Below are 24,053 nucleotides of genomic sequence, written 5' to 3' on the forward strand. Positions count from 1 at the left end.
CTTGCCATGAAATAAAATACGCGACAAACTCAGTGACGGGGGCTGTAGAGTGTGGCCTCCTGCCACTAGGTGGCAGTGCTTCGACTTTGGTGTTAAATCGGTGCAGAAGGAACGTCTAATATAGAAGGAAAAGTGGCTTATTGTATTGTTTAGTGTATTATTGTTTGTTATCAGATAGCATACAATTCACGCCTCTGTTTTACCTCCAACACAGACAAGTACGCTAAATAATCAATGTGTCGAGCGTGCATTTGTTCAGGTAGGACTGTATTTTTAATTTTGTGCACTTGTGTTATTGAGGCCAAGTAAGAGTGACTTTTGGTGAACAATAGCTCTGACATGTTGTGTGCAATTGCACTCCTTATTACCACCGTATATTCATTTTCTTGGTCTTAACCTGCAGTCGAGATAAGGAGCGTGTTCTGTTCGCTAAGTACCCAAAAATAGTGACCGGAGCGGAGGAGCTTTGGGTTGTGAGGTTGCAAAATAAATGTAAAAAGAAACACACACGAAGAGCTCGCCTGTGAGGAAAAATCCCAGTTGCTTCGGTTTCCAAATAAATTTGGCTGAGGGGCGGGCTCTTCTTATTGAGGTGTACTGGCCCTTTAAGAAGCTGCACCGCTCTTCAGTTTGACGACGGCGAAGAAGAAAAAGGAGTAAACAAACGATGAACACGTCTCTCCGTTAGTGACTCAGGCTGGTTACTAACAGTCCGCTGAGCGGACTGACGTGTCGAGAAGCTGTTCTCGGTTGCTTTTCCACGCTGTCCGGCCTCAGAGCTCTAGCTGAGAGAAGAAGAGCGATGCGAGAGGCGAGAATAGTTGTATTGTCCGGTGTCACCGGCTCTCCACCGCACCGGGACACCACACACTACCTGTGCTGCCAATAATTCTTCATTTTTTAATGGTCTTTTCAAAATAACACATACTTTCGGTCTAAATTTATTCACACTTCTTTACAACGATGTTGACCGGATCTAAAACAACCTTCAAAGTGAGGCAAATGCTGCCAGACATCAAGGTAAGAACGTTTTTTAAAAGCTAAATGCATATGACCTATATATATACATATTTCATCTATTTGTGGCTGTGTTTTGGGGTTCATATTATATTTATTTAACTATTTTTAGGACTAGTATTTTTTTGACATTCAACATCTTATAATTTAAAAGCCCATTCCTGCTCCATCTCCATGATGGATGAGACATTCCCAGGCTAGAGTGGATAGCACTGCCAAACCCGTCATTTAATGGTGAATGCTTTCACTATTAAAAGACAAATGAAATCACATTTACGTCAGTTTGTGTGCTGAGGCTTCTCATTGGTCCACTGTGACATGTGACTCAAGTTAACAATGTAGTCTTACGATAAACTAGAAAGATGGAAGTTACATTGTTGTTTTGGTTGTTAAAAAAATCTTGCCTCTTGACCTAATGCCCCCTATTGGACTAGCTTTGGAGTAGCCCTTGGATTCTTGGTCTCTGCTGGCTTCTACTGAATACTTCTGCCAACCTCAGGAGATGATAAAACTAACATGTATTTTGGAGAATGAGCCATTATCATCCCTGCGACAGGATGTGACTTCCTAAGGGAACCTATTTTGGCTGATTGTATTTAGAATCCCTTAAATTCAGCTTCTACCTTTTGTCCACTCTTTACCCCAAAATACCCACTGGCTGTCTTCAAGCCATACTGGTTACATAGAGACATGCTGTACGTCTTATCTTGTTTGAAAAGTACATGTGGTTCACAAGAAATTGCAGACAGAAACAGTGTCAGATGCTGTTTGCTGCGTCCTGATCTGATGAAGATCATTCAGACATGTTTTGCGAAAGCAACATTTTTAGGTCTGGTGTGATGTAACCACACTGTTCTGCCAAAAAGTAGTTTAGCTAGAAGGCGGTTTTCCTCACATCCTGATTCTCACAGTTAGAAGCTTTAGCTTGAACTTGTTCTAGGATCATGGTTTACCAACCTGACAGTGAATTGCATATCTCACTGAATTCATTTAACCTCAGTAGCAGGTTGAGATTCATTGTGTTGAGTCTTAAGCGCTGAAGCCAGGAAGCATGTAATGATGCAGAAAACACTGGCCTCCATTCATGGTTCACAGCTATAAATGGACAGGTCTGCAGTCTGGCTTTATTAAAGACCTGTGGTGTGTCCTCAGAGGTCCCACTGAGAGGCTATTCAGCGTGTGAATGTCCTCTGTTTCGTGTTATTTTTGTTCTCGACTCAGCAGCTCTGAACGGGAAATTCTTCCAGTCTGCTGCACCAGAGAGATACAACAGTGCGCTGGTAACGTATGGTGAAATGAGCGTCATTCTTCATTGTGATTCCTGGCTGCGCCCCTAATGAATGAGGTGGTGAATCCTAATTAAGTCTCAAGGATGAGCAAAGACACCACCAAGCTGGATCAACCCCCCAGAGAACTCCCTTGGTTTTAACGCTCACGTGCTGCTCTATGCTTGGCGTCTTCATGTTAAATAATCTATGGAATATTGCAGATGCCTGGAGGCTTCAGTGAGAAAGTAGGTTAGAAGGGCTTGTTAGTGTGATGGATTCAAGGAGAATGTGTCCCTCAGAGTCTTGGCGCAGCCTTCGCTTCGCCCAAGCTTTTTGTTTCTCTTGGTTATTTTCAGCAGCCGCAGGGAGAAACGGTAACAGATGCCTGTGCGTTTCTGCCCTCAGGCCAGCCCTTGCATGTGGAGCTGGGGAGCGGGGGGGTAGTTTATATGTGCTGTTCAACATCTGGCTGTCGCTATGGAGACAGCCCTGAGGAGACGAAGGAGTTTTGAATTCGATCTTGGAAATGAGATGCTAAGGAATGATCACAGCCTTTCAGCTGTGGAATCCCAAAGTGTAGGTGTTGAACTGTGTGTGCGTGGAACATGCTGATCTGGAGCGTTGGAGATGTGTAGATGTATTCACAGACCTCCCACACCATCCCGTGGGTTTTGCTACCATGAGCAATGAAACGCAATCTGATCTGAGAATGAATTCTGACCAGATGGAATTTCACTTTTGATGCAAGTAAATGCTTCAGATGCAGACTTGTTTGTTGATTCAAATTATGATTGTGCGAGAGCGTATGATATATCCAGGCCCCAAGCCTCTCAGTGAGCTCCCTTCAGATGTGCAGATTATACTTGTGTCAGTGTTGTGAGACCTGACTGAGGCTCAAGGATTTATTTATTGATACAGGTACCCACATTAAACGTGCGTTGGAGAACACAAGTATTTCTGCTTTTTTAAAGTCTGTCTATGTCTTTTTCACCAATCTGTGCCCTTTGACTATGAATAGTCATAAACATCTAAGAAATAAGTGACTCTGATGTTTCCCAGCCTTAAAATTCCGCCGGCGAGCATAGTTTGTGTGATGTAACATTATTTGGAGCCATGAGCTGTGGGGGATTGTGATGTTTTTTCGCAAAGTCATTTCAGTTATTGTGTCTCCTTTTCCTCATTTGACCATAATCTAGACAATACAAGTAACATCCGATTTACGTCCTGCTCGACTTACGTCCACCCGTACTTATGACCACGTCCAACAGAGTTTTTTGTTTTTTTTTTTTTTAATTCATTGTCTGACACCTGAGTACGTACCAGCCCGGCAGCACAGTATCCCAGCATCTCATTCTCACACAGCGATCTACCACTACTGTAGTACCTATAACCCTTGTGTCGGCTGTTTTAAATGGCATTCGACTTACGTCCAATCCGATTTGCAACCGGGTGGTCGGAACCAATCCCGGTCGTAGGTCGGATGTTACTTGTAGTCAACAAATGCTGCCATCTGCACTTGTGCTGCAATTTTTTGGCATGATTAGTTGAGAACTTTCCCAATTTTTTCTTGCACATCATTATGTTATCATTATATTGGTTTGTTAGTAAGCAGAAAAAACTTGTGTGGATTCGTGCTGGAGATTTCCTCATTCATTTTTATTACTTTTCATTATTTTGTGTCACATGATCTGCTCCAATTTAAAAATGAGCAAAAGTCTGTACTTTATAATAATAATATTTTAATATAATTTATTATTTACGCAACTCTCTATTAACTCACTGAAACTATCATGACTATGGTGACAAATTTTGGAATTAGTAACCTGTCTAAGGTTTATAATTCATTGTTATCTGCTCCTGCTGACAGGAGTGTCTTATATATAGCACTGTAATGCTACCGCCACCTGCTGTCCAATTGCACTCATTTAAAAATAAATAAATAAAATAAATGTATAGGTAAAATACTGCACATGTAGGTCAATAACATCAAGTAAAGAAATCAGTCTGGGTGGACATGAGAGGCTTGCCGGAGCTCGGTGCTGTACCAGTACCTTTCTAGTTTTGATTCGTGCTTATCTGTGAAATAAAGCATGGAGAATTAGTTCTCAATGTCTCATTCAAACCATTCATGTAGACACAGTTTGAATTTGCCCTTTATCACATGAAGAAGACGGGTGTGCCTGGGTCGATTAATAGGTAGGAGGCAACTCCCGATCCAAAAGAAGAAGACCCCTGGTCCTTTAGTGCCCCACTGCATACATACAATACACCTAACACTATTGCTGCTACCACACAACTGGCACTCAAAGGTAATTTTCATTGCTTTTACTGCTTAATCTGCATGCAGTCTGATCACTATATGTTTAAATAAAAGATGGTTAGGTGGTTGTTTGCCATCCTAAATGAACAAGCAGCTTGTATCCAAAGTAATAAGAGCTCGGGGTGCTCTCTCTAGTTGACTTGATCCGAACTTTGCTGGCTGCTTTGAAGCTCTCTGCTTGAAAGGCCCACACTTCAAAAGCTCCACAGAAGCAGAAACGGCAGGAGGAGGGCCCATCCAGCCTCTGTTCACTGTGGCTGAAGATCTCAGCCTGATAGGAGCAAAGCGGCAGAGACACCCACGCCCGCTCCCACTGGAGCCACACGTCAAATTCATTTCCAGTCTCTCAGTGCTTATCTTCTCAGCAGAACAAAGAGCTCCTCTTAGATTTACGGTCTATTTAGAAGCCGTATCGACTTGGCACTGGGTGATAATTAACTAGCAGTACTATTCACTATTGAATACAGTGTCGTTTGTCTGGTGAGAGTATGGACAGACGCTGGTAATCTCACCTCAGGGACGCTGGCGAGAGAAACACAAACTTGCTAAACGTTTCCTACAAGAAACAATTATGTGCGGCGGTAATTTACAGCATTAGATTCTCACATTTAGTACGCAGCTTCTGTGTTATGCTGCAAGTCTTTTAGAGGTGGAAGTGTTCTCCAGAGAGCAGGCGAAATAAATACTTCTGTTGATGGATGCACTGGCTGTTGGCCATCACACTTTGTCGTCACTGAGGAGTCTGGTGAACACAAGGCAACCTTTCTGTTCTCCTTGCAAACAGATTGGCTGATACCCTTCTGGTCTTTCCAGACATCTTGCAGTGATTTTACGGAAATTCCTTTCAAAGTGAAATGTTATTCAAAGGGGTTGGGCACTACTGTATGTAGATTTTGTCTTGGTAAATCGCTCCCAAGTCTGAGTCACAGACGGAATGAAAGTGAACAGTGAGACCGTCTTCCTTCATCTTGTTTGGTGACGGGGTGTGACAAGTCATGAGTCTTCACGCTGCCCCAAAATTAAATTGACATAAGCTGGCATTTTGCTTCTACTGTTGAGTGTAGGCATTATCTCGTCACTTCTGTGGTGTAAATGTGTGTGAAAGAATTGGGTCATGTCAAATACATTGCACATGAGGCCAAGACTTAATTTCAAAGTAGGACTTTCTGTATGTATTCTACCTCATTTAAATGTATTTTTTGTACCTTCTACCTAATATTATTATGCATGAGTTTAGCATTTAATCTGTGCTTCTTATTTTACTGCTGGAGGACCTCTGCAGAAGAGAGATATAAATAATAGCACAATAACAACTGGCACTTTTCATATAGTTGGTGGCGAATACCTGTACGTGTCAAGGGGTTTGCTGGCTGACTGTCTTTGTTACCAACACTTTTATTGTATTTATATAGTTGTAACTTGTGTATTGTACATGAATGTTACCTTGGTATGACCTGTTAAAGGCGGCATAGTTGACTATGATCAACTCTTAAATTAGTCGCCAGCCGCTTCTTGCATTGACTAGTGACAACATGACTGTGTTCCTTTCCATATGTGCGTGACTTAGCGTAATCCAGAAGAGAAATGGCTGAGGCTTCAGAACCAGTGCGACCCAAAATTTCGATAAGTATGGGCACATCTCAATGGACACATGAGATGCAACATTTGCCCAACATACCTTTCACACCGTAGCTAGTTTCAAGTTTCAAAAACGATGTTTCCAACAATTTGGCTACATTTTTAAAAATACTATATTAGATTAGATTAATCTTCAAATGTAAAATCAGACAAGATGGCATGTCCGTCCATTACTAGCCCACTAGTCCACTATTAAAATAGTCGCAGTCCTACAACTGTTCTGTTTTCCTATCGGTTGAAGTGAAGCTCATGACCGAAGCTTGCTCTTTTTAATTCTATCAAAAGTTGCTGACTGAAATGTACGGCAGGGCTCCATTAGAAAGATGTTTGGCATCCTTGTGCGTGTCTGTTCTCATGAGTGGGAAAAAGAGTTAGTCCAAAGGTGCCTGCTGAAGTTTCGCCGCAGTAACAGAGGGAAGCCATTAGCAATGGAAACTGCAGTATGTCTGTGAGGAAGGGAATTGGGTTAGAGAGTGCTGTGAGAGAGAATGAGGCAATGAATTAGACGTGACATCAAAACCACACAATAAAACACAAAATTGAAGCCTCAGCAAAACAACCCTGAAATGCATGGCTGTGTGATAAACTGCTAGACTTCAGGGCATTGAGCTCAGTTCTTTGTCTCCCTTCCATTGATCGTGCGCTTGTTTTCATTTGGGAACACGACTTAAACTGCCACAAAAGGTCTATAGATCTGCTGTTTTTCTTTGAACTCCAATGGTCTCAGTCACTGCATCGGTCCACTTAACCACACAAACACCCCTATAAACTATTCTTGTCCATAAAGGACTTTTGCTTCTGAAGAGACTTGTGTGAGTTGTGGCCAATTGATTATATGTTATGTAGCTTATCATAGTGCTTGAGCGTTGCCTGTCATGTCAGGGTTCTCCCCAGTGCTTTAGCAGATTAGCTGAGTTTTTTTTAATCCTCTACGCTGAGATGTCACCTCCTATACTTGAAAAATCTACATAGTGTTAATGCTCTTCATCATGTAAGTCGCATCACTGTCGCACTCTGTTTTACTGTTCGCTGTCGTGAAAATCAGTGACACGCCCTCTGTTGGGGAGAAAATACCGGTGAGATCCCTGCTCATATGATTGGATTCAGAGGTTTGTGTACTGATTTACCATAGTAAAAGATGGACAGACTTTGGCTTCTGGTCATTCACTGTAAGATCAATTCACAAGACTTACTCATGAAAGCCTTTCCTGCAGTTAGGGTCTGTGATTTGATTGTTGCTACTGAGAAAAGTTGCAGCACATGACCAAGTGTAGCGGAGGTGTGAAGAAGGAAACCTGAACATGCATCTGATGTTCATTTAAAGAGCAAGATCCTGCTGCCGGAGTGTGTTGACTGAAACTGAAAGGAGGTGGAAAAAATGAACACGGCTCTTTCAAGTTAAGAATCTGAATTGTAAAGTTTTTATTTGCTTCTTTTATTTGTCCCGTTTTGTAATCATAGAAAGGCTTCTCAAGTCTTGTTTGCCAGTGAAATGACCTCAAAGGTACGTGGCTCCACCTTTTGATTACATTCTCAGATTCTCAGATAATCTAAAGGAAAGTTTTTAACATGCTGTGTTCAGGTGTTGGCCTTGACCTTGACTCCACATTGCCACATTCATTTTCTTTTTTTTGTTGCGCTAGAATATGTAGCTTGTGGTTAGGTGAGCAGACACAGGTTCATCACGTCTTTTTTGCAGACCGGGTTGTTTTGTCTGATCTCTCTGTGACCTTGAGTCATCAGAGATAGGGTGTACTTATTGGTGCAAAGGAAGATGCTTCCAAGTCTGCTGTTCATTTTTCACTGAAAAAAAGTCAACAATTTTTTTTGTGATTGTTGGATACAGTTGAAGGTCATTTGAAGCTGTGTCAGACTTCAGATCCTGCGCCAGCGTCTATTATACCTGTGTTATTATATCTATGTTGGACATACACATTTATTCAGACACACGACCAATGTTCACAAGCCAAAAAGGTTGCAGTGGAGCCAGAAATACATTTAATAATACCAAGCATAGTTGGCAGATGAGTGCTGTACAACCCAGTATTACTGAATGGCTGCATTCACACAACAACATCAGAGCTGGCACTGGCAGGTTTTGTCAGGGTTCTGAAAAGTGTGAAAATGATCTCAGGAAGCTGCTCAGCCACATTTCCTCTCCACTCTTGATCAGATCAGCGTTAATTTTAGTGAGACCTCTTGTGCACTTTGAAGTACCTGACTGTAGTGGCGTAAGTTATCTGATCGAATCTAAATGCATTTGAGAGGGAAGTGTTTTGTCGGACTGTGGCATCTGTTCATTGCATACTGCTCGAGGGGCACTGCAGAAAAGTGGACACGACAGAAGCTCAGCCAATCACAGACATGAAATGGTCACATGGCACTGTGATGAGGTTTTCGAACTGCCCATAAATTCTACATCCAATATAATTATTTATTAATAATTATATCTGACACATTACTTACGCATTAGCCATGATCAACTGTTTCTGAAGCTTAAAGATGGAGACAACTGTTTAGTGTCGGCATGCTAACAGCATTTTTCATTTATCAATGTTAGTTTATACTGACCAAATAACTTCTTGAATTTTCAGTGTCTTCTGTATGAAAGTGAGATTGGCATGAATTTCAAGAACTCATATTAGATTTTCATTTATAGCTTGAGATTCTGTTACTGGCACAACCCCCCTAGAGTTTATCTCACCAGCCGGATCTGGTTTTAGTCATCTTTTTTTCTTTAATTGTTGGTTTCCCATCTCTCCAAGCAGCCTTAATTGTGTATTTACCACACTCACATGCAACCCTCTTGTTGGTCGAGTGGGGTTTTGCAACTTTCTTCTGCTAAATTGCGTTTCCTTTTGGGTTTTTGCATAATCCTGTTTCCTCTAATTCTCTCATTACTCAAGCTGTGCTCATCTCTCCCTTACAATTTTATCATGGTTTGTTTTGTGCACTGCAGACTCCTCATCCTGGAACTCACCACTCTGCAAAATTTCTATCATAATAATATCAACTCAGTAGTTTCTTTGGGTTTTCGCCGGCATGTCCTTGCTGACTAGATGGAACTGTGTTGAATTGTGATGAAGCTGGAGGCTCAAAATCAATCCTATTAATGCTTTCAGTGTGAAACAGAGCTGCTGAGGGAGCGTTTTTACCTTCTATATAGTTATCTTGGATGTCAACTTGGCTTCTTTCCTCCTTTTCTGATGTTGTGTTAATCATTCCAGACACCTGTGTAACCACCTCAGCCTCTCACGTAACCAACCCTGGCATGTCATGAACTTTTCGCCAATAAATGCAAACCGTCCTCTCCATGGGTGGTTAGTAGCAAAGTTAAGTGGATCCATATGTCCTGCTGCGCTCGCAGACTTATCATAAAAAAATGTGGTTTGCTGTGTGAAGCCAAATTCCGCTGGACTCAAATGCACACAATTACAAGGCCTTTGCAGTGAGAGCAGGAAAAACAAGCGCATGGAAACTCTCCTCCATCGAGCTCTGGCTTTGTCTCTTTGTGTTGGAAAATGGGCCTCTTCAGATGATTCATTTTGGGCAGGTGAAATGACAGCATAACCATTATTTCATCATTTCTGCCCTTTTAGTTTTGATAGGTTACCATTGCAAGTGTATTTGTAATTGGCAAGTCTGTGCAACAGTCGAGCTCAGTAAGTGTATCATGGAGGGGTAATGGAATAATTTAACTTGGAATACTTGGAGGCTGTGTATGGGAAATAGACGTCAAGTGTTCCTAAGGCCCAAATGGGGATGTTGAGTCTGACTGATCATATAAATTCCTCTTAATTTGGCGGGTTTGGGAGGGACACATGGGGAAAACCTATGTCTGGGTTGAAATTGGAATCATCCATTAGTCAACAAGAGGAGGTTTTGTTATTTAACGCTGATGATGAATGGTTGAATTAATCTATTCTGCATGCAGGTTAATCCTAAAGTGTTGCTCTGGTGAAAACAAGCAGATGTGTACCAGTTTTGTTGATGACACACACACACAAAATACACCTCCATGTCGTGATGAAAAATATGGTCGCACACATCCTTGTCAGGTATTCTGAAGGTTCTCTGATCAACTGCAGTGCGGTGTCAAGAGTTAAACTGCGCCTCTCTTCCTCTGCACAGGAGAGGATGCTGAGTCAGAGTGGGGTGAGCGCGAGGAGCCGAGATGTTTTTGGACTCCGATGTCTGCCTGGTGAGATGTTTTCTGAGATTGTTTTGTATTTGATGCATTGAATGTATCCACTTTTAATTTCAGCCAACATTCTAGGCACAATTTTCCTCCAATCATTCAGAAAAAAGGTTGCACTGATTTAATCCTCTTAAAAGGAAATTGGATTCTCAACCCCTAGTTTTTCAAGACAAAGAGTGTCTTTGTAGTTCATATTTCTGCCTGAGATCCTTGAAATATGAATCGTGCCAAATGGTATGTGTCATATCATACAACATTAAACAGACACCAGTCAACATTATTTCTTACATGTAATATATGTAATGTGCATTTACTTCCTATGCTTGACACAGTAGTTTAGCAGCGTGTTTTTGTCAGATACTTTCGAAACCCTGCTGACGCCACCAGCACTGCTTCTATATTTAGCTGTTAACATTTCAATGTGAAATGTCGACAGTCCGCACTTCTCCTTTTCACCCCCCTGGAGGGATTACAGTATAGGTCAGTCTTCGTCACACTGTCCTCAACGTCACTCTGATTTATAGTTTCCTGAATTTACAGTATTTCAGGCCCAAGGGATGCAGCTTGGAAAGAAAAAGGTGTCAATCAAAGACAAAATATTTCATATTTGATGGGAAGAATATGATAATATTTAAGCACCATGTTAGTAGTGTTGCTTCACAATTCTTCTTGCAGTTTTATACCATTCCACTTCTGAATAATGGTCACAGATATAAAGTAGAGTCAGATGTTTCTGGGTTTATTTACTGAAGAGGGTGCTGATATGTGAGTGACATCTTACTGTGCTCAAGAGTCAAGACAATTTGTGACAACATGTTCAGTTCCTGACACAATGGATAGCAGTAGATGAAAGATCTCATGTTGCACCTTTGGGGCATCACTTTCTCCTCCACTCTTTTGTGCACAATCCTGTGTACATGTAACATCCTTTACTCACGTATGAATTAGTGTTATCAGAAAACCTGAAAGGTCAGGAATCACAGGGAAGTATGGTCTCCCATCGTCATTGGACCGGACCCATCACTCTGTGTTCTCAAGTGACAGTGTGACACAGGGCTGCAGAAACCGAGCCGACCTGTGGGAGGGCTGACAGGTCGGGACAAGTCCAATAGCCATGAAATAGTAGATCATTCACCAAGTTAATGCTATGGGAATGTAGTGGGAGCTGAGGAGAAAAAGGCTGAGACCCCCATCCTCGTTGATTCTAAAGCCACGATTCACTTTCTCTGTAGTCTTATGTTACACATCATGTGTTGAGACTGTGAATCCGCTTTAGTACACTTGTGATAGCTTGAAATATATTTCAACTTGGTATTGTTAATTATGTGTTTTGTCTCGTATATTGAAGATAGTTGTTGCTAACAATGTGAAATGGATTAACTTAAGCTCCACATTAATAGTATTTTTTATAACATAACATGCTTCTTTAGATTAGATTACATGGCCAGAGTCTCATTCACTTCTGATGCAATTTATGAGCGTTTCATGTATTGTGTTTAAAACCACGGTCATGAACGGAAGACCTCCTGACTCCCACAAATATGTGCAAGTACTTGTGTACATTCACCAGAAGCTAAGTTACAAAGTGGCCATTTGTGATTGAATAATAATCAGATTTGAGATTCAAGAGGAGCATTTTCTCTTTAACTTAATATGTCCAGATTGCCCATGTGACAGATAAGGAATGGTTCGGACTGTGAAACATCTTATGTCTCAGTCAAGGCTGAAGTGACAGCCTTAAGTCTGGGAATCCGTGGCCTTGGAGGCAGATAAGAAATGAAGATGGTGTGTGCTCAGTGCAAACTGACTGAGAAACAATGTCTATTATTGGGCAATTATTGTGGTATCTGGAGTATCTGGTCTCATCCAATTCAAAGATGAAGTGCACATCAGAGAGAAAGAATATCAAATATACTAAACTATACTAAATATACAGAAGACTCGAAGCTAAGAGGCTGGAAGTTAAGGGGATGTGACTAAACCTTTAAGATCCCACAATTTGCTGTTTGCACATTACTTTGATACTTGTCAAAACACCTGCCAGTGAGAGGGCCTATAGGTTCAGAATCCTTTGTTCCTTTCTTTGTCTCCTTGAAAACGCTTAACCTTTCAGCCTGCAAGAATGTTTCCAGCTTCGTTGCACCCTGGGGAGGCATTTAAATGAGCCAGCCAAAAGCAACAGATTGTCCTTGTGAACATCCAGCAGATGTTTTGTCATTTCCAAGGTACAAAAAATATATATTCTGGTGCAGTGTATTTCTGTGTCACTGAGGATTTTGCAGGGCTTTGTGATGCTGTGAGGCAAAACTATAATGATGAAGCAGAGACTAACAATTGAAACATAACTCATAATTTTCTAAATTATGGTGTTGAAATCGAAGTCTCTTGGTGTCTGCATAAACAAGAAAGCCGGTATTCACTCTTGAAAGCAAATAAAAGGATAGTGTTGCTCTGACATGCTTCACTTCCACACATACAGTCCAGGAATCTTTGTTTCCTAACAATGTTTTCAAATTACAGGGTCATGAGTGAGATTGAATAGTATTTGCCTTTTCTCCAACCAAAGAGCTGAAAAAAATCTATTATTGTGCTGCCGACTCAGTTGCCATGGAACCTTCCATTCTTGCTGGCAAAGAATTTGTGATTCTGCTGGAGAATGTTGGAAATGTGCGCAGTTTGGCAGGATTTAGTTTTGTGTGCGCGAGAAGCACTATTCCCTTTGATTTGACTTGTTAGTGTTGACGCACATCTGTGTTTATGTGCGAGAGCTTTCTGGACTATAGGGTTTGTTTTTGGAAGATTTGTGCTTGAGATTGAAACCCGAAGAAAGAATGTGCTGTTGACTTAAAGCAGGAAGGGCATGGGTTTCAGCCTCATGGTCAGCTGAGGTCTTTCAATGCATAGTTTAGATGTGCTTTCGTTGAAGAGTGAAGTTGAATTTTTGGAGTCTCTTTTCCTCATGTTTCGTTTTTTTTATGATGAAGATTTCAAAGCACAGTTCTTGAAGGAAGAGTTTGGATGAACTTCCTTCCTGTGAAGCGGCAAGCTTAAAGTATGACAGCTTGTAAGAGGTCTGTGACAACCTGAAAAGAGCTGCTTTCCTTAGAGGTCTGTCCAAAACCATTGAGTTTTCCGTCCCTCACCTCCAGGAGCATCTTGGACTAAACACCAGAAAGTCTTTCATATGAGTGAATGTAGGAGCAAATAATGAAAGTGAGCATTACTGTATACTGGGTTCAGATCTGCAGTTTCACTCTGGAAAAGGGGCTTTACTATCATTGTTCTCCTTCCTGTCTACTGGCCTGGACCGAGGTCTTGATAACAATATGTTGAGGATGTTCCTTCTCGAGAGCGTGTTACACCCTCTGTTGTGTCTTAATGTCAGCTCACTTCCTGTTTTGAATCCTCTCCTGAAGCTGCCATATAAACATGAGGGAAAATCGTTATGCAATTTTTATAGGCCTCAGGTTTCCTGTTTTCCTGCATAACTGTTGTGTCCTCCTGTTCTGACCAGGCGAGTGTGTTCTCCAGAGGGCCGTCATGGTGAGGAAAAAGCTGACAGCCAGTGAAGGGAGAGGGTGGCTGTCAGGGACTCTCTTCTGCACCCACTTTAGGGTCGCCTTCGTGCCGCAGGACAGTCCCAAACCTGATGTGAGGACCCAGAATACATTCAGGCTTTATGCTAAAATAAAGTTGTTCTTCAATGCATATTCATTTTCAAACAAATGTGGTTAATATTACAGGACAATGTTGACCCAGTCCTTTTAGGGGACCATGATGTGGCTTTAGCGTCCATAGAAAAGGTGGTGGTCGGTAAGTTTTCCGTATTTCACTTAAAATTGCTTTGAGCTCTAAATGTATACCGTCATTTCTGGACTATAAGCCGCTACTTTTTTCCCGCTGCGGCTTATATGATGATGCGGCTAATATATGGGTTTTTACACGCTGAAATATGCCAAATAAATATATCAAACTGAATACGTTAAAGCACTCAAATACGCTGTTTTCGCCCACGTGTTCACAGCTCCGCCCATTGAGCTGATCTCCTGGAGGACCGGGCACAAGAAGCAGCAGCTGAGACCGGCTGTGTTGTTGGAACTTCGAACACATGGGCGAACATAGCACATTTCGAGCACTTTAATGTAAATAAAAGATGTGAGGAGTTCATGATTCAAGTTCAAAACATTGCTGAGGTTGTTTCATGAGTCGGTCTCGATGCTGGACCCCGTTCTCAAAACACATTTACAAGAGATCCTCATGCATTTTTAAGCCGGGTGCACCACTGACCTTCTTTCTACGGCTTCCACTTATAGACCAGTGCAGCTTATATATGAACAAGATGTGTTTTCCTAGTGGGTGCAGCTAATATTCCAGTGCGTTCTATAGTCCGGAATTTGCGGTATATTAATGGGATGCTTTATTTGTAGTTAAAAAGCTAATATGTGAGAAGTTATTAAAAATATGTCTTAATGTTTATCTCTCTCACACTCTTTGCTGCAGTGGGACCAAACAGGACCAAACTAGTGACCCCAAACTCTTCCCTCAAATTCACCCCTGAAGAGCTGGTTCTGTACTGTCGAGACCTCCGTGTCATCTGCTTCCTGTTTGACCGACTCACCCCAGACCCACAGGTTCTAGAGGTGTGTCTCCTTGTAGTCTGAAAAGAATGTATTCAGTTAGCTCACATAGCTAGTTCTCTGTAGTAAGGATGCTGACATTTAATTCTCCTCTTATAGACTGTGAACTTCTCAAAATGGGGTTGACATTGTATTGATTTTCATCTGTTTGTGTGTATTCAAGGCCAGTTGCTGCATGATCATCATTTTCAGCGAGTAGAAGCTGTTCTTTCCAGTATTGATCTGCTGTCAGTGCTTAAAGCTGATTACCTTTGTCATGTTTTGATGGAGTCACTCTGGTCGCCCTCAGATGACCTACACCATCGCCAAGACCTACCAGCCTCTCAAACCCGGGTCAGTGTTGTCTTTCCAGAACGCCGCCCTTGGGAGTGTGGGTGAGTAGATAAATGCCTCATTACATCAATATTGATCTCATCTTTAACTGCATACATAACATTTGATGTAGTGAGTGACTGGGTTAAGGTTGCTTATCACCTTATAGCTCCTTTGTTCGTCAAAACAACTAAACCTTGACAGTTTTCTGCGACAGAAAAACAAAGAGAAGAAACATAGTCCAGAAGAAGTGTGTGGCTTTAAAGTTGAAAAATGCTGTTAAACGATTCAATTAAATAATATATAACCCCTAAACAAGTAAAGGTTTTATTGGAAGAAGCTTTGTCATCCTGGGAAATGTGATCCCGTGTACATTATCCTATACTAAAACTAGACTGGGCTGCACATCACTGTCAGCTGTCAGATTAATAATGCAAACATTCCCCTGAAAGCATCGACTAGACGACCTACATCTCAACTCTGTCCCTGGGGTCAAGTGTGGTCAGTGTGTGGTCAGTCTATCTAGTTATCAGTTCTAATATCATTATTTTGATGCTGTCATGTTGTCGGAAGTGTCAGTCTGCATCATTTAAGTTCTGTTTTTCTTGACCGAAGCTATTGAAGCAGCCCATTCCAATGTGCAGTTATTAAAATGAAAAGTTCCTTTTTAAACTGAGCGCAACCTTTTATGGGTTAACTGACATAGAAACATTAACATAAATCTAATATAATTTTGCACCTATATCTGGTCTTGGCTGATTGAGTCCTGAGAATGATCTTGAAATTGAATTGAGCGACGTTGGAATCACTTCCCACCTCCAGAAATGAAGCAGTTTCTAAGCAACCGCCGCAGAGACTCCCACATGAACTGGTTTGAGTCTTCCGCCGACTGGGAGCAGGAGCTGGAGCGCTGTGGGGCCGTCGGCTGGAGAGTCAGCTCAGTCAACGACCGCTTTGAAATGTCCACCAGGTAAACACAAACTGAATATTCATGGTGGAAAAAGCTCTTTTCAATCCTTACAGGACTGAGGTTATTACATATACATGTACATATTGAAATATGACCACTACATTCTTTTCATTAATCATGCTTTAGTTTATTCCAAGACTCTTTCTAGGCTAACTTGAAGCCAGTATTTTATTTCTGTGGCTGTTGTGATGCTTTCCTTTATGAATGCATTAATACATGGGGACATCTTATATAGTTCTTGACCTTCAGTATTTCACAAATATAGTGGCAATGATCATGAAAGTAGGTCTCTGTTAAACATGTGCTCTCGCTCCTCTTCCCCCAGTCTTCCGAGGTTCATCGTTGTTCCACAGAAGGTTCTGGACACTGAGCTGAAGAAAAGCTTTGCCCACTTCAACGAAGGACGCATCCCTGTGAGGCTGCATGTCACTGACCTCCCAGATGGTCTTTGAATGCTGAATAAATGAATGAAGATAAACTCTGCTCTCCAGCGTTGGTGTTGGCGACACCCTCGAGGCAGTGATCTCCTGCGTATGTCCAGCTTCCAAAACAACATCTACCACGAGAAGGATGACATCAGGTGACGATATATCATTACTGACTTGTCCTCTGGCCTGACTCTGAAGAATCCTACGTGCTTTCCTGAAACATCAATCACTTCTCACATCACAGACAAATAAATATCCACCCTGTGATGTATTTCATCAGGCGTCTTATCTTTAGGATGAATCATTTTTATTATAAACATGTACAGTGTGTAAAAATAATTCATGTTTTCTCCAGCTGCCAGGAATTCACTTTCATCATCCACATTAAAAAGACCTCGCTGAACATTTAGCTCCCTTTTTAAAATAATTCCCTCTACAGGAAGGTTTCAGAGAGATTACGTTTTTGATAGAAGTAGGTGTCTGAACAAAATTGGTTGACGTGCCAGGCATTTTTAAACATGTTTGTCTGGCTCCAGAAATCAAACCCTCAACTCAATTGAGAGCTGAATCAAAGCGGCATTGACAGCAGCATGTGATGTTCTGCAGGAACCTGGAGCTCGTCCTGTTCGGTTGCCAGTCGTCTCTGTGTGTGGTGGTAGAACTGGGCGAGGAGCTGCCGTCACCGGCCGACATCCAGCTGGCACACAGCCGCCTCCGAGCGCTGTGTCTAGGAGGTGGGCATCACACATGAAATCCTGGCTACATGCTACAAGCACTGAGAGCGTCCGCAGTCTGTTCATGTTATTCTTTTGCTAAAATATTCTACAGATCTTTTTTGTAATGGAGAGCTTTGTTCAGTCTCTCATGCCTCAGTGAGGAAATGTCTTTATTGTTGTTATTGTCATGAAGTCACGCACAGCACATTCCATGGTGGAGCCCGAGCACAGATTACAAAGCCCACTTTGGTCGGCAAATACTGGGCCTGGTTTTAAAGTTGCTGACATATGCCCATCTCTCTCACACAGACAGTTCAACAGTGGTTGGTTCATGAAGTGTTTTGTCTGAGGTCGCTTGAGTCACAGCTTGTTGGGTTGTGGTGTAGAAACTCTCATGGTGATGTGTTCAGGTACCAATTGTGGGCAGGATCAAAGTTTTTACAACTTCATATCAGTGGCTTTGAATTGTTACATTTAGTGGTTTTGTCAAGTCCCTTGATCACTACTGTTTATTTTCCTGCACAGACTCTCTGTCATTACTCAGCAACAAATCAAAGCAATACTATTATGATAAAAAAAATACTGTAGGAGCTTCAAATTTATTTTTTATTTATTTCATTTTTTCATATCCAACACAGTGAGCTGTTTGTCGCATGTTGTCTTGTGGCAGCCCTGCATGAACATCCTGCTCCTATCATTCTTTCTTTTCTTCTAAACAGACATCTTGAATGTGTAGTTTGAATAAATACTCAATAATATTCATTTGTTTTCAATCCTTGTTAAACATACCTATGCATTTTAATAGCAATAGGAATGTATTTTACTGTATCATCTCTTGGACACCATGGTTGCTTGGCTTCCAGATCTTTCCACGTCTGTGACGGTGCCGGATGATAAGTGGTTATCTACCTTGGAGTCTACTCACTGGCTGGACTACACCAGGTAACTGATTATTTGAGGTTGTATTTATACCAAGCCGGCAGCACGGTGGTGGAGTGGTTAGTGCTGCTGCCTCATTTTGTCTTTGTTTAGATAATAGAATGTAAGAGTAAGAATTTTAATGTGGTAAATCTGTCTTTTGGAATAAAGGAATTGATTTTTGTTTCTGTGTGCAGGTCTTGTCTGAAGAAAGCATCAGAGGTAGCCTGCCTTCTTCGCAGCGGTCACCTGACAGTGGCTCTGCAAGGTGAGTCATGTGACGGCGGATCAGCTTGTATTATTCAGCCCATTCATTATTCACCTCACCTCCCTCTCATTAAAGGCTGATCGGGGCTTGCCCTGCGCCCTGTGTAGCAGGGACAGAAACACTCCACTGCACCGACATGACCACTGCCAACTGCACCTCGTGGTCCGGCAGGACTGAAACTGAATTCTTAAAATCGAACCAAAATATAACCCTTGAGAGTTATGCGAACTTATGTACAGAAACTCAACATTCAATGGTGAACAAATTGAATTTTAACAGCAGATCATTGAAGTCTCATTGAAGCATCTATGACCTGCTCGGTGAAATATCTCCCTGTGGTATTTTATGACCGGGACAGGAGAGGAAAAATCATGAATATTATAGGTGTGAACCATGAATTATTTAGTATGTAACATGGAGAAATAATTGGATGTTGTAGCGTTGCTCCTTTTTCATTCTGTAACTAGATGAGAATGAACTGAGCAGGTTGAATACAAATACAGCTGTGACCATAACAAGTGCCTATAAACAACTACTTCTATATCAACAATGACAAAAATAACCATGATGCAACGATAACTGTAAGGACAACAAAACACCTGCAATAGGATCTGTTCCACCAAGCCTCAAAGAGTCTCAGCCATCACTGTCAGAATGATCTTAACAACCAACATGACCAATGATCGTGACAACTGCAACAAATAAACAAGCTGTTTAGCAAACGTCACGCTTGACACAGCATTTTCCAGAAAACTAGATGCTGTTAAATGTACTCACTACAAACAAACTGCATCAGCTTTCTCTCTGAGAGGATTGAGTTTCACTCATGCTTGTCGCTGGATCAGCATCCTGTTGCAGTAAAAGTGACTCATCAACTCCCTCTGCTTTAGAAAACTTTCCTTTTGTCACTAATACTTGCTAGGTGTGGAGCGTGCGACTGGCATTTCTGAGTAGAAGCATAGATAGGAGTACTGCAGTCTGAGTACTCGCTGTTCAACTATTAACGTTCTATTATAAATAAAAGTCCGAGGCGCATCGTGTTTGATTCAGAGACGGAATTTTCCAGAGACGGAGGACCGGGACATGAGCTGTGTGGTGTCCAGTCTGGTGCAGGTGATGTGTGACCCCCACTGTCGCACCCAACATGGCTTCCAGGGTCTGGTGCAGAAGGAGTGGGTGACGGCCGGCCATCGCTTCTACAGTCGCATCAACTACCACCGTGACAATGACAAGGAGGAAGTAAGGAGGCTGAGGCTGTGGAGAAGTTGGAAGAGCTGTTACTCGTCTCACGATCTAGAAGCAAACTCACTCACACACATAAGAATTGGTCCCCAGAAAGCAGGATAAACAAGTACACACACGTGAAATCTGACTTCCAAATCAGTCTGATTTTAGTGATACAAGTCTGCAAACATTTATATCTTGATGTGCTCATCACGTTCCATCATCTTCTTTGTCACCCCTTCCCTCCTTCTCTCCATCCAGGCTCCGATCTTCCTGCTCTTCCTGGACTGTGTCTGGCAGCTGTGGTCTCAGTTTCCCTCTCGCTTCCAGCTGACGGTCGACTTCCTGTTGGCGCTTCATGACAGCGTTCACCTGCCGCTCTTTTCCAGCTTCCTGTCCAACAGTCAGCGTGAGAGATGCCGGCGCTCTCAGGTACTGAAAGAAACGTTCCTCGATACCTGCAGCTGCTTCACATACACATGTTCTGGCCTCCTCTCCTCCAGAGTCTCGGACAGTCCTACACCCCCAACAACGGTTGGAGAGGCAGCTTTAATTCGGACTTGTCCTCAGATCCCTCCGACCCGCCTCTGCCTCCGGTGTGGGACTGGGCCCTGCAGTACAGCAAGCAGAGACAGACCCAGTTCACCCAACCCGTGCCCCCAACCGCCACCCAGCAGCCCCTCCTCAATGGAAACCTCAACACCAACCCCGACGCCCACCGAGTGAGTGATCCTCTTTACTTTGGCGCCATCTAGTGGTCAGTACTTTACTCTCTAGTCCATCACACTTAAAACTAAAATATTTGAAAATCACTATTGAGTTTTTAAGTTCCCCGCACATGTGCACCCCTCCTCACAGCTGACCGACACGATACCGGGCTCCGTGTTCCTCCTGTCGAGGGGAACTTTCTCTTGTCCTGCCAACCTGCTTCCCTGGCGCAGCACCAGCACGGGCGTGTACAAGAAGAGCCACAGGAGGGCGCCGTCCTCCGAGAGTGTGCCAGGTTTGGAGAGGCTGCTGAAAGCTTGGACTCTGTCGGAGACGCCCCACATCCTCGCCTCCAGTCCAGGAACTCAAGGACCCCTAGACCCTTACGAGCCTTTGCTGCCTCTGCTCATGGGTCCCTGCATGGGCGTGTGGCGGGAGTGCTACCTGCGGGGGGCGCTTCATGCTCAGGTAGACTAAAGAGTTCTCATGGCAAAGGGCGACAATTTTGCGCCTCTATTTTGCAGGTCAAGTTTGGATTTTTCATGTTAAATGCTTGTGCGACCACAGTTCTGGCGGCGCTGTTTGAGTTACCGTCCTCTCTTCCGCCCTTAGGCCTTCTCTCATCCCATTTCTGCCAACCACCTTCACCCAGTGGAGCGTCTGGCCCGGGAGGTGCAGCAGCTGAAGGACAAACTAGCGCACATCTCCACCAACACGGATCCAGACCCGTCGGCTCAAACGCCCGAGCCACGGCAGACTGACTCCAACATGAACCAGAACACCAACAACGGCACCTTCCTGTTCCCAGCATCCAGGCCACCGAGCTCGACTGTCCCCAGAACTGCACCTACCTCCGTCAACCACCAGAGGCGCCCTCCTTCCACAGCCCCCGCCAGACCCGGGCACAGGGAACGCAGCGGCAGCAACAAGCACACTTTCCTGTTCGGACACGCGTCTGGCTCCGAGACCCAAACAGAGCCAAGGTATTTCCCGGCGCCGAGAAACCTGAAGCAGCCGAAGAGCAACGGCTCTTCTGTCGTCTCCTGAAGACCCAAAGACCTGGTACCAGAACCTGAAACATCACCACACATATCAGCACCCGGCTTTAATATTCACAGCCAGGAAGAACTCTCGTGCTAAAGTGTCAGTGTGACAGCTCCTCAGTCGCTCTGGAGGATGATCAGTGCCACAGCGATGCACTGAAGAAGGGCCTCCATTTTCCTTGTATTATTAGCTGGCTTAGTTCAAACTGTAGCACTATTTATCCTCCATACACGTGAAAATATGACAAGCGACTTCAATAAGATGGAACCATCATCACACCAGCGCCTCTGCTGAACTCCACTTTTCAAAACCATTCTAGAAACTTGAACCTAAACCTTTACTGAGAGCTCAAGTCCTGAGCAAGCAGTGATTAAGACTGCACACGGCGAACTGCTCAAAGGTTCCACAGTAGTAATAATGACTCAAAAATGGTGTCACATTACTCCAGTGTGATGAATAATAGTATTAAAATAGTATTAAATCTATCTATCTATTAAATCTCCTCGTGGTGCGTTCAGGAACCTTCCAAGTATCGCTGTGTGATCTTAGAAGCACGACTGTCAGCGGTTTAACACGTTAAGTGGAACGTTGGTCCTGTTGAGAAGCAGGTGAACCCACTGGTCAGCGCTAGTTTTCTGTTTGCTCCATGAAAAAATACAAGAAATGTGTTTTCTAATCCCATTTTGCTGTTCATCATATGGTGCTAAATCAATTTCAGAGAACAAAAAAATGAATCCAATGTTTATTATACAGTAAAATAAAGGGGCATAACATTTTCCTTTTTCCTTACTCTGTTCTGTTATGAATCCGTTCATAAAATTCTATTGAGTAAATGATCAATAAATTCCAACAAACAAAAAAATCAATGCTCTCAATAAAAACAAATATATTTCGGTAAAATATTGCCTTTTAGTTTGGATAAATTGCTTTAAATAATCCAAAAATCTTCCATGATTTTTTTGTGATTTGAATAAATATAATCTGACACGTTTTTTTATAATAATTTATGAGGATGTTTTTGGTAATAATTTTTGACTTATTTATAGTAATAATTTAAGCATTTGCTTCAATTCAAAGTTTGTTCAGAAAAAAAATGTTTTTTTTTCTTGAGTGAGTGCAATACACTTGTGTAATAATTTCAAGTATTTATGAAAGCACTGTAACCTGAGTCCGGAGAGTGAAGCAGCAGTGGAGTCTTGTTGGCCGGACTGTTCCGCAGCGTCTCTGCTGACTGGAGCGAGGAATTTAGGACACATGAGTTATTTTGGTTCGGCCGCGTTATCAGCCCACTTTCATGCTCGAGCGCGTCATCAGACCCAAATTTGGCTCCGTAGGATGAGACGGTGTCGGCGTGTGACGCTGATGCTTCACTTCCTGCTGGACTCACATGTGTTTGTGGATTGTGTCACCAGGCATCAGATGTGTTGTTGAGTCACGCCAGTGCTCACAGACTCTCCTGCTTTATTAGTATGCAGCCAGTATTCGGGTCAGAGCCGGACCAGGCCTGCAAGCCTCCCGCGTGTTTAGGGTATCAAGTAGATGCTCTGGGGTCTGGAGCACCAGTTCAGTCCTGGCCAGGTACCTCACCTCCCGGGATGAGAACCTGTTCATGTTTTTTATTTGGTACAAACCTTCATTTGCCAGATGTAAATATACATTTTTGTATCTGCATGTTTTGAGCCTGATGAATAAACCAGTCGGTTCATATGTGTGTTTAAATTACCTCATCGACGGAAAGGTCAAACACAAGTGGTTTTATTTAATAACAAAATAAATATGTACAAACAACTTGGAAAAACTGTAAAAGTAGCGACACTGCGACGTCTGGTCCTTCTGATATGTAAACAGCGTGTGCAAAGATGCAAAATGGAGACTGTTGAAGGTACAAAATATTTACATCACGGCTTCAAACTTTACAACATATCCGACAGAATGTTCATGGTGCGAGTGGGACGGTGACTTTTCTGTTGCTCGGATGCAGTTTGGCACTTTGGACCGGTTCTCTGCGCGAAGTAGCAGTCGTCATGGCGATGCAGTCAGGAGAAGCAGAGGTGTCTCGGTGGGTCTTCAGCCCCAGCGACTCCCGTGCTCCTTCCCTGAGCCCTGGTGCTGGAGGGCGGCGTGGAAGCAGCCGGACGAGGACGGGCCGGGAGCTCCCAGGCGGCTGATGGACTTGCACATGGGGCAGGGGTAGTCAGACAGACCCTCGATGTCCTCGAAGGCCAGGTTGACAATCTGGTCGCAGCAGGGGTCGCAGTAGAGGTGACCGCAGGACAGGCGCTTCAGCCGAGCCTCGTAGGAGATGCAGCACTGGCAGTGAGGGAGGTCCGGACCCAGAGAGAGAGAGCCAGTCAGGGAGCTGCTGTCCAGACTACCCGTCCCACAGG

At 43.0% G+C, this 24,053-nt stretch overlaps 1 protein-coding gene across 4 annotated transcripts; it reads left to right on the forward strand.

The window, feature by feature from the left end:
* The first annotated feature begins 143 nt into the window (after positions 1–143).
* mtmr11 (myotubularin related protein 11) lies at positions 144–23,440 on the forward strand. 4 transcript variants are annotated; one of them, XM_053881374.1, is made up of 18 exons: positions 620–1,020; positions 10,375–10,444; positions 12,555–12,666; positions 13,956–14,092; positions 14,185–14,254; positions 14,942–15,081; positions 15,368–15,452; positions 16,213–16,360; positions 16,686–16,773; positions 16,852–16,940; positions 17,395–17,522; positions 18,368–18,446; positions 18,620–18,690; positions 19,757–19,929; positions 20,176–20,346; positions 20,418–20,636; positions 20,773–21,090; positions 21,235–23,439. In XM_053881374.1, the coding sequence occupies exons 3-18, from the start codon at positions 12,648–12,650 to the stop codon at positions 21,667–21,669; spliced, it is 2,370 nt and encodes a 789-aa protein (XP_053737349.1). In that variant the 5' UTR covers positions 620–1,020; positions 10,375–10,444; positions 12,555–12,647; the 3' UTR covers positions 21,670–23,439. The 4 variants fall into 4 exon arrangements, with proteins under 4 accessions (XP_053737347.1, XP_053737349.1, XP_053737346.1 ...); XM_053881372.1 differs by lacking the exons at positions 620–1,020; positions 12,555–12,666 and adding an exon at positions 144–259 and having other exon boundaries at positions 21,235–23,440; XM_053881371.1 differs by lacking the exon at positions 12,555–12,666 and having other exon boundaries at positions 21,235–23,438.
* The last annotated feature ends 613 nt before the right edge of the window (positions 23,441–24,053 follow it).

Source organism: Synchiropus splendidus, chromosome 12 (assembly GCF_027744825.2).
Source record: "Synchiropus splendidus isolate RoL2022-P1 chromosome 12, RoL_Sspl_1.0, whole genome shotgun sequence".
Lineage (NCBI taxonomy): Eukaryota > Metazoa > Chordata > Actinopteri > Syngnathiformes > Callionymidae > Synchiropus > Synchiropus splendidus.

Coding starts and splice junctions, on each gene's coding strand:
- mtmr11 (XM_053881371.1), top strand. CDS start 964: ATGTTGACCGGATCTAAAACAACCTTCAAAGTGAGGCAAATGCTGCCA. Junction 15,453..16,212: donor CGCCGCCCTTGGGAGTGTGG/GTGAGTAGATAA, acceptor TCCCACCTCCAG/AAATGAAGCAGTTTCTAAGC. Junction 18,447..18,619: donor CACTGGCTGGACTACACCAG/GTAACTGATTAT, acceptor TTCTGTGTGCAG/GTCTTGTCTGAAGAAAGCAT.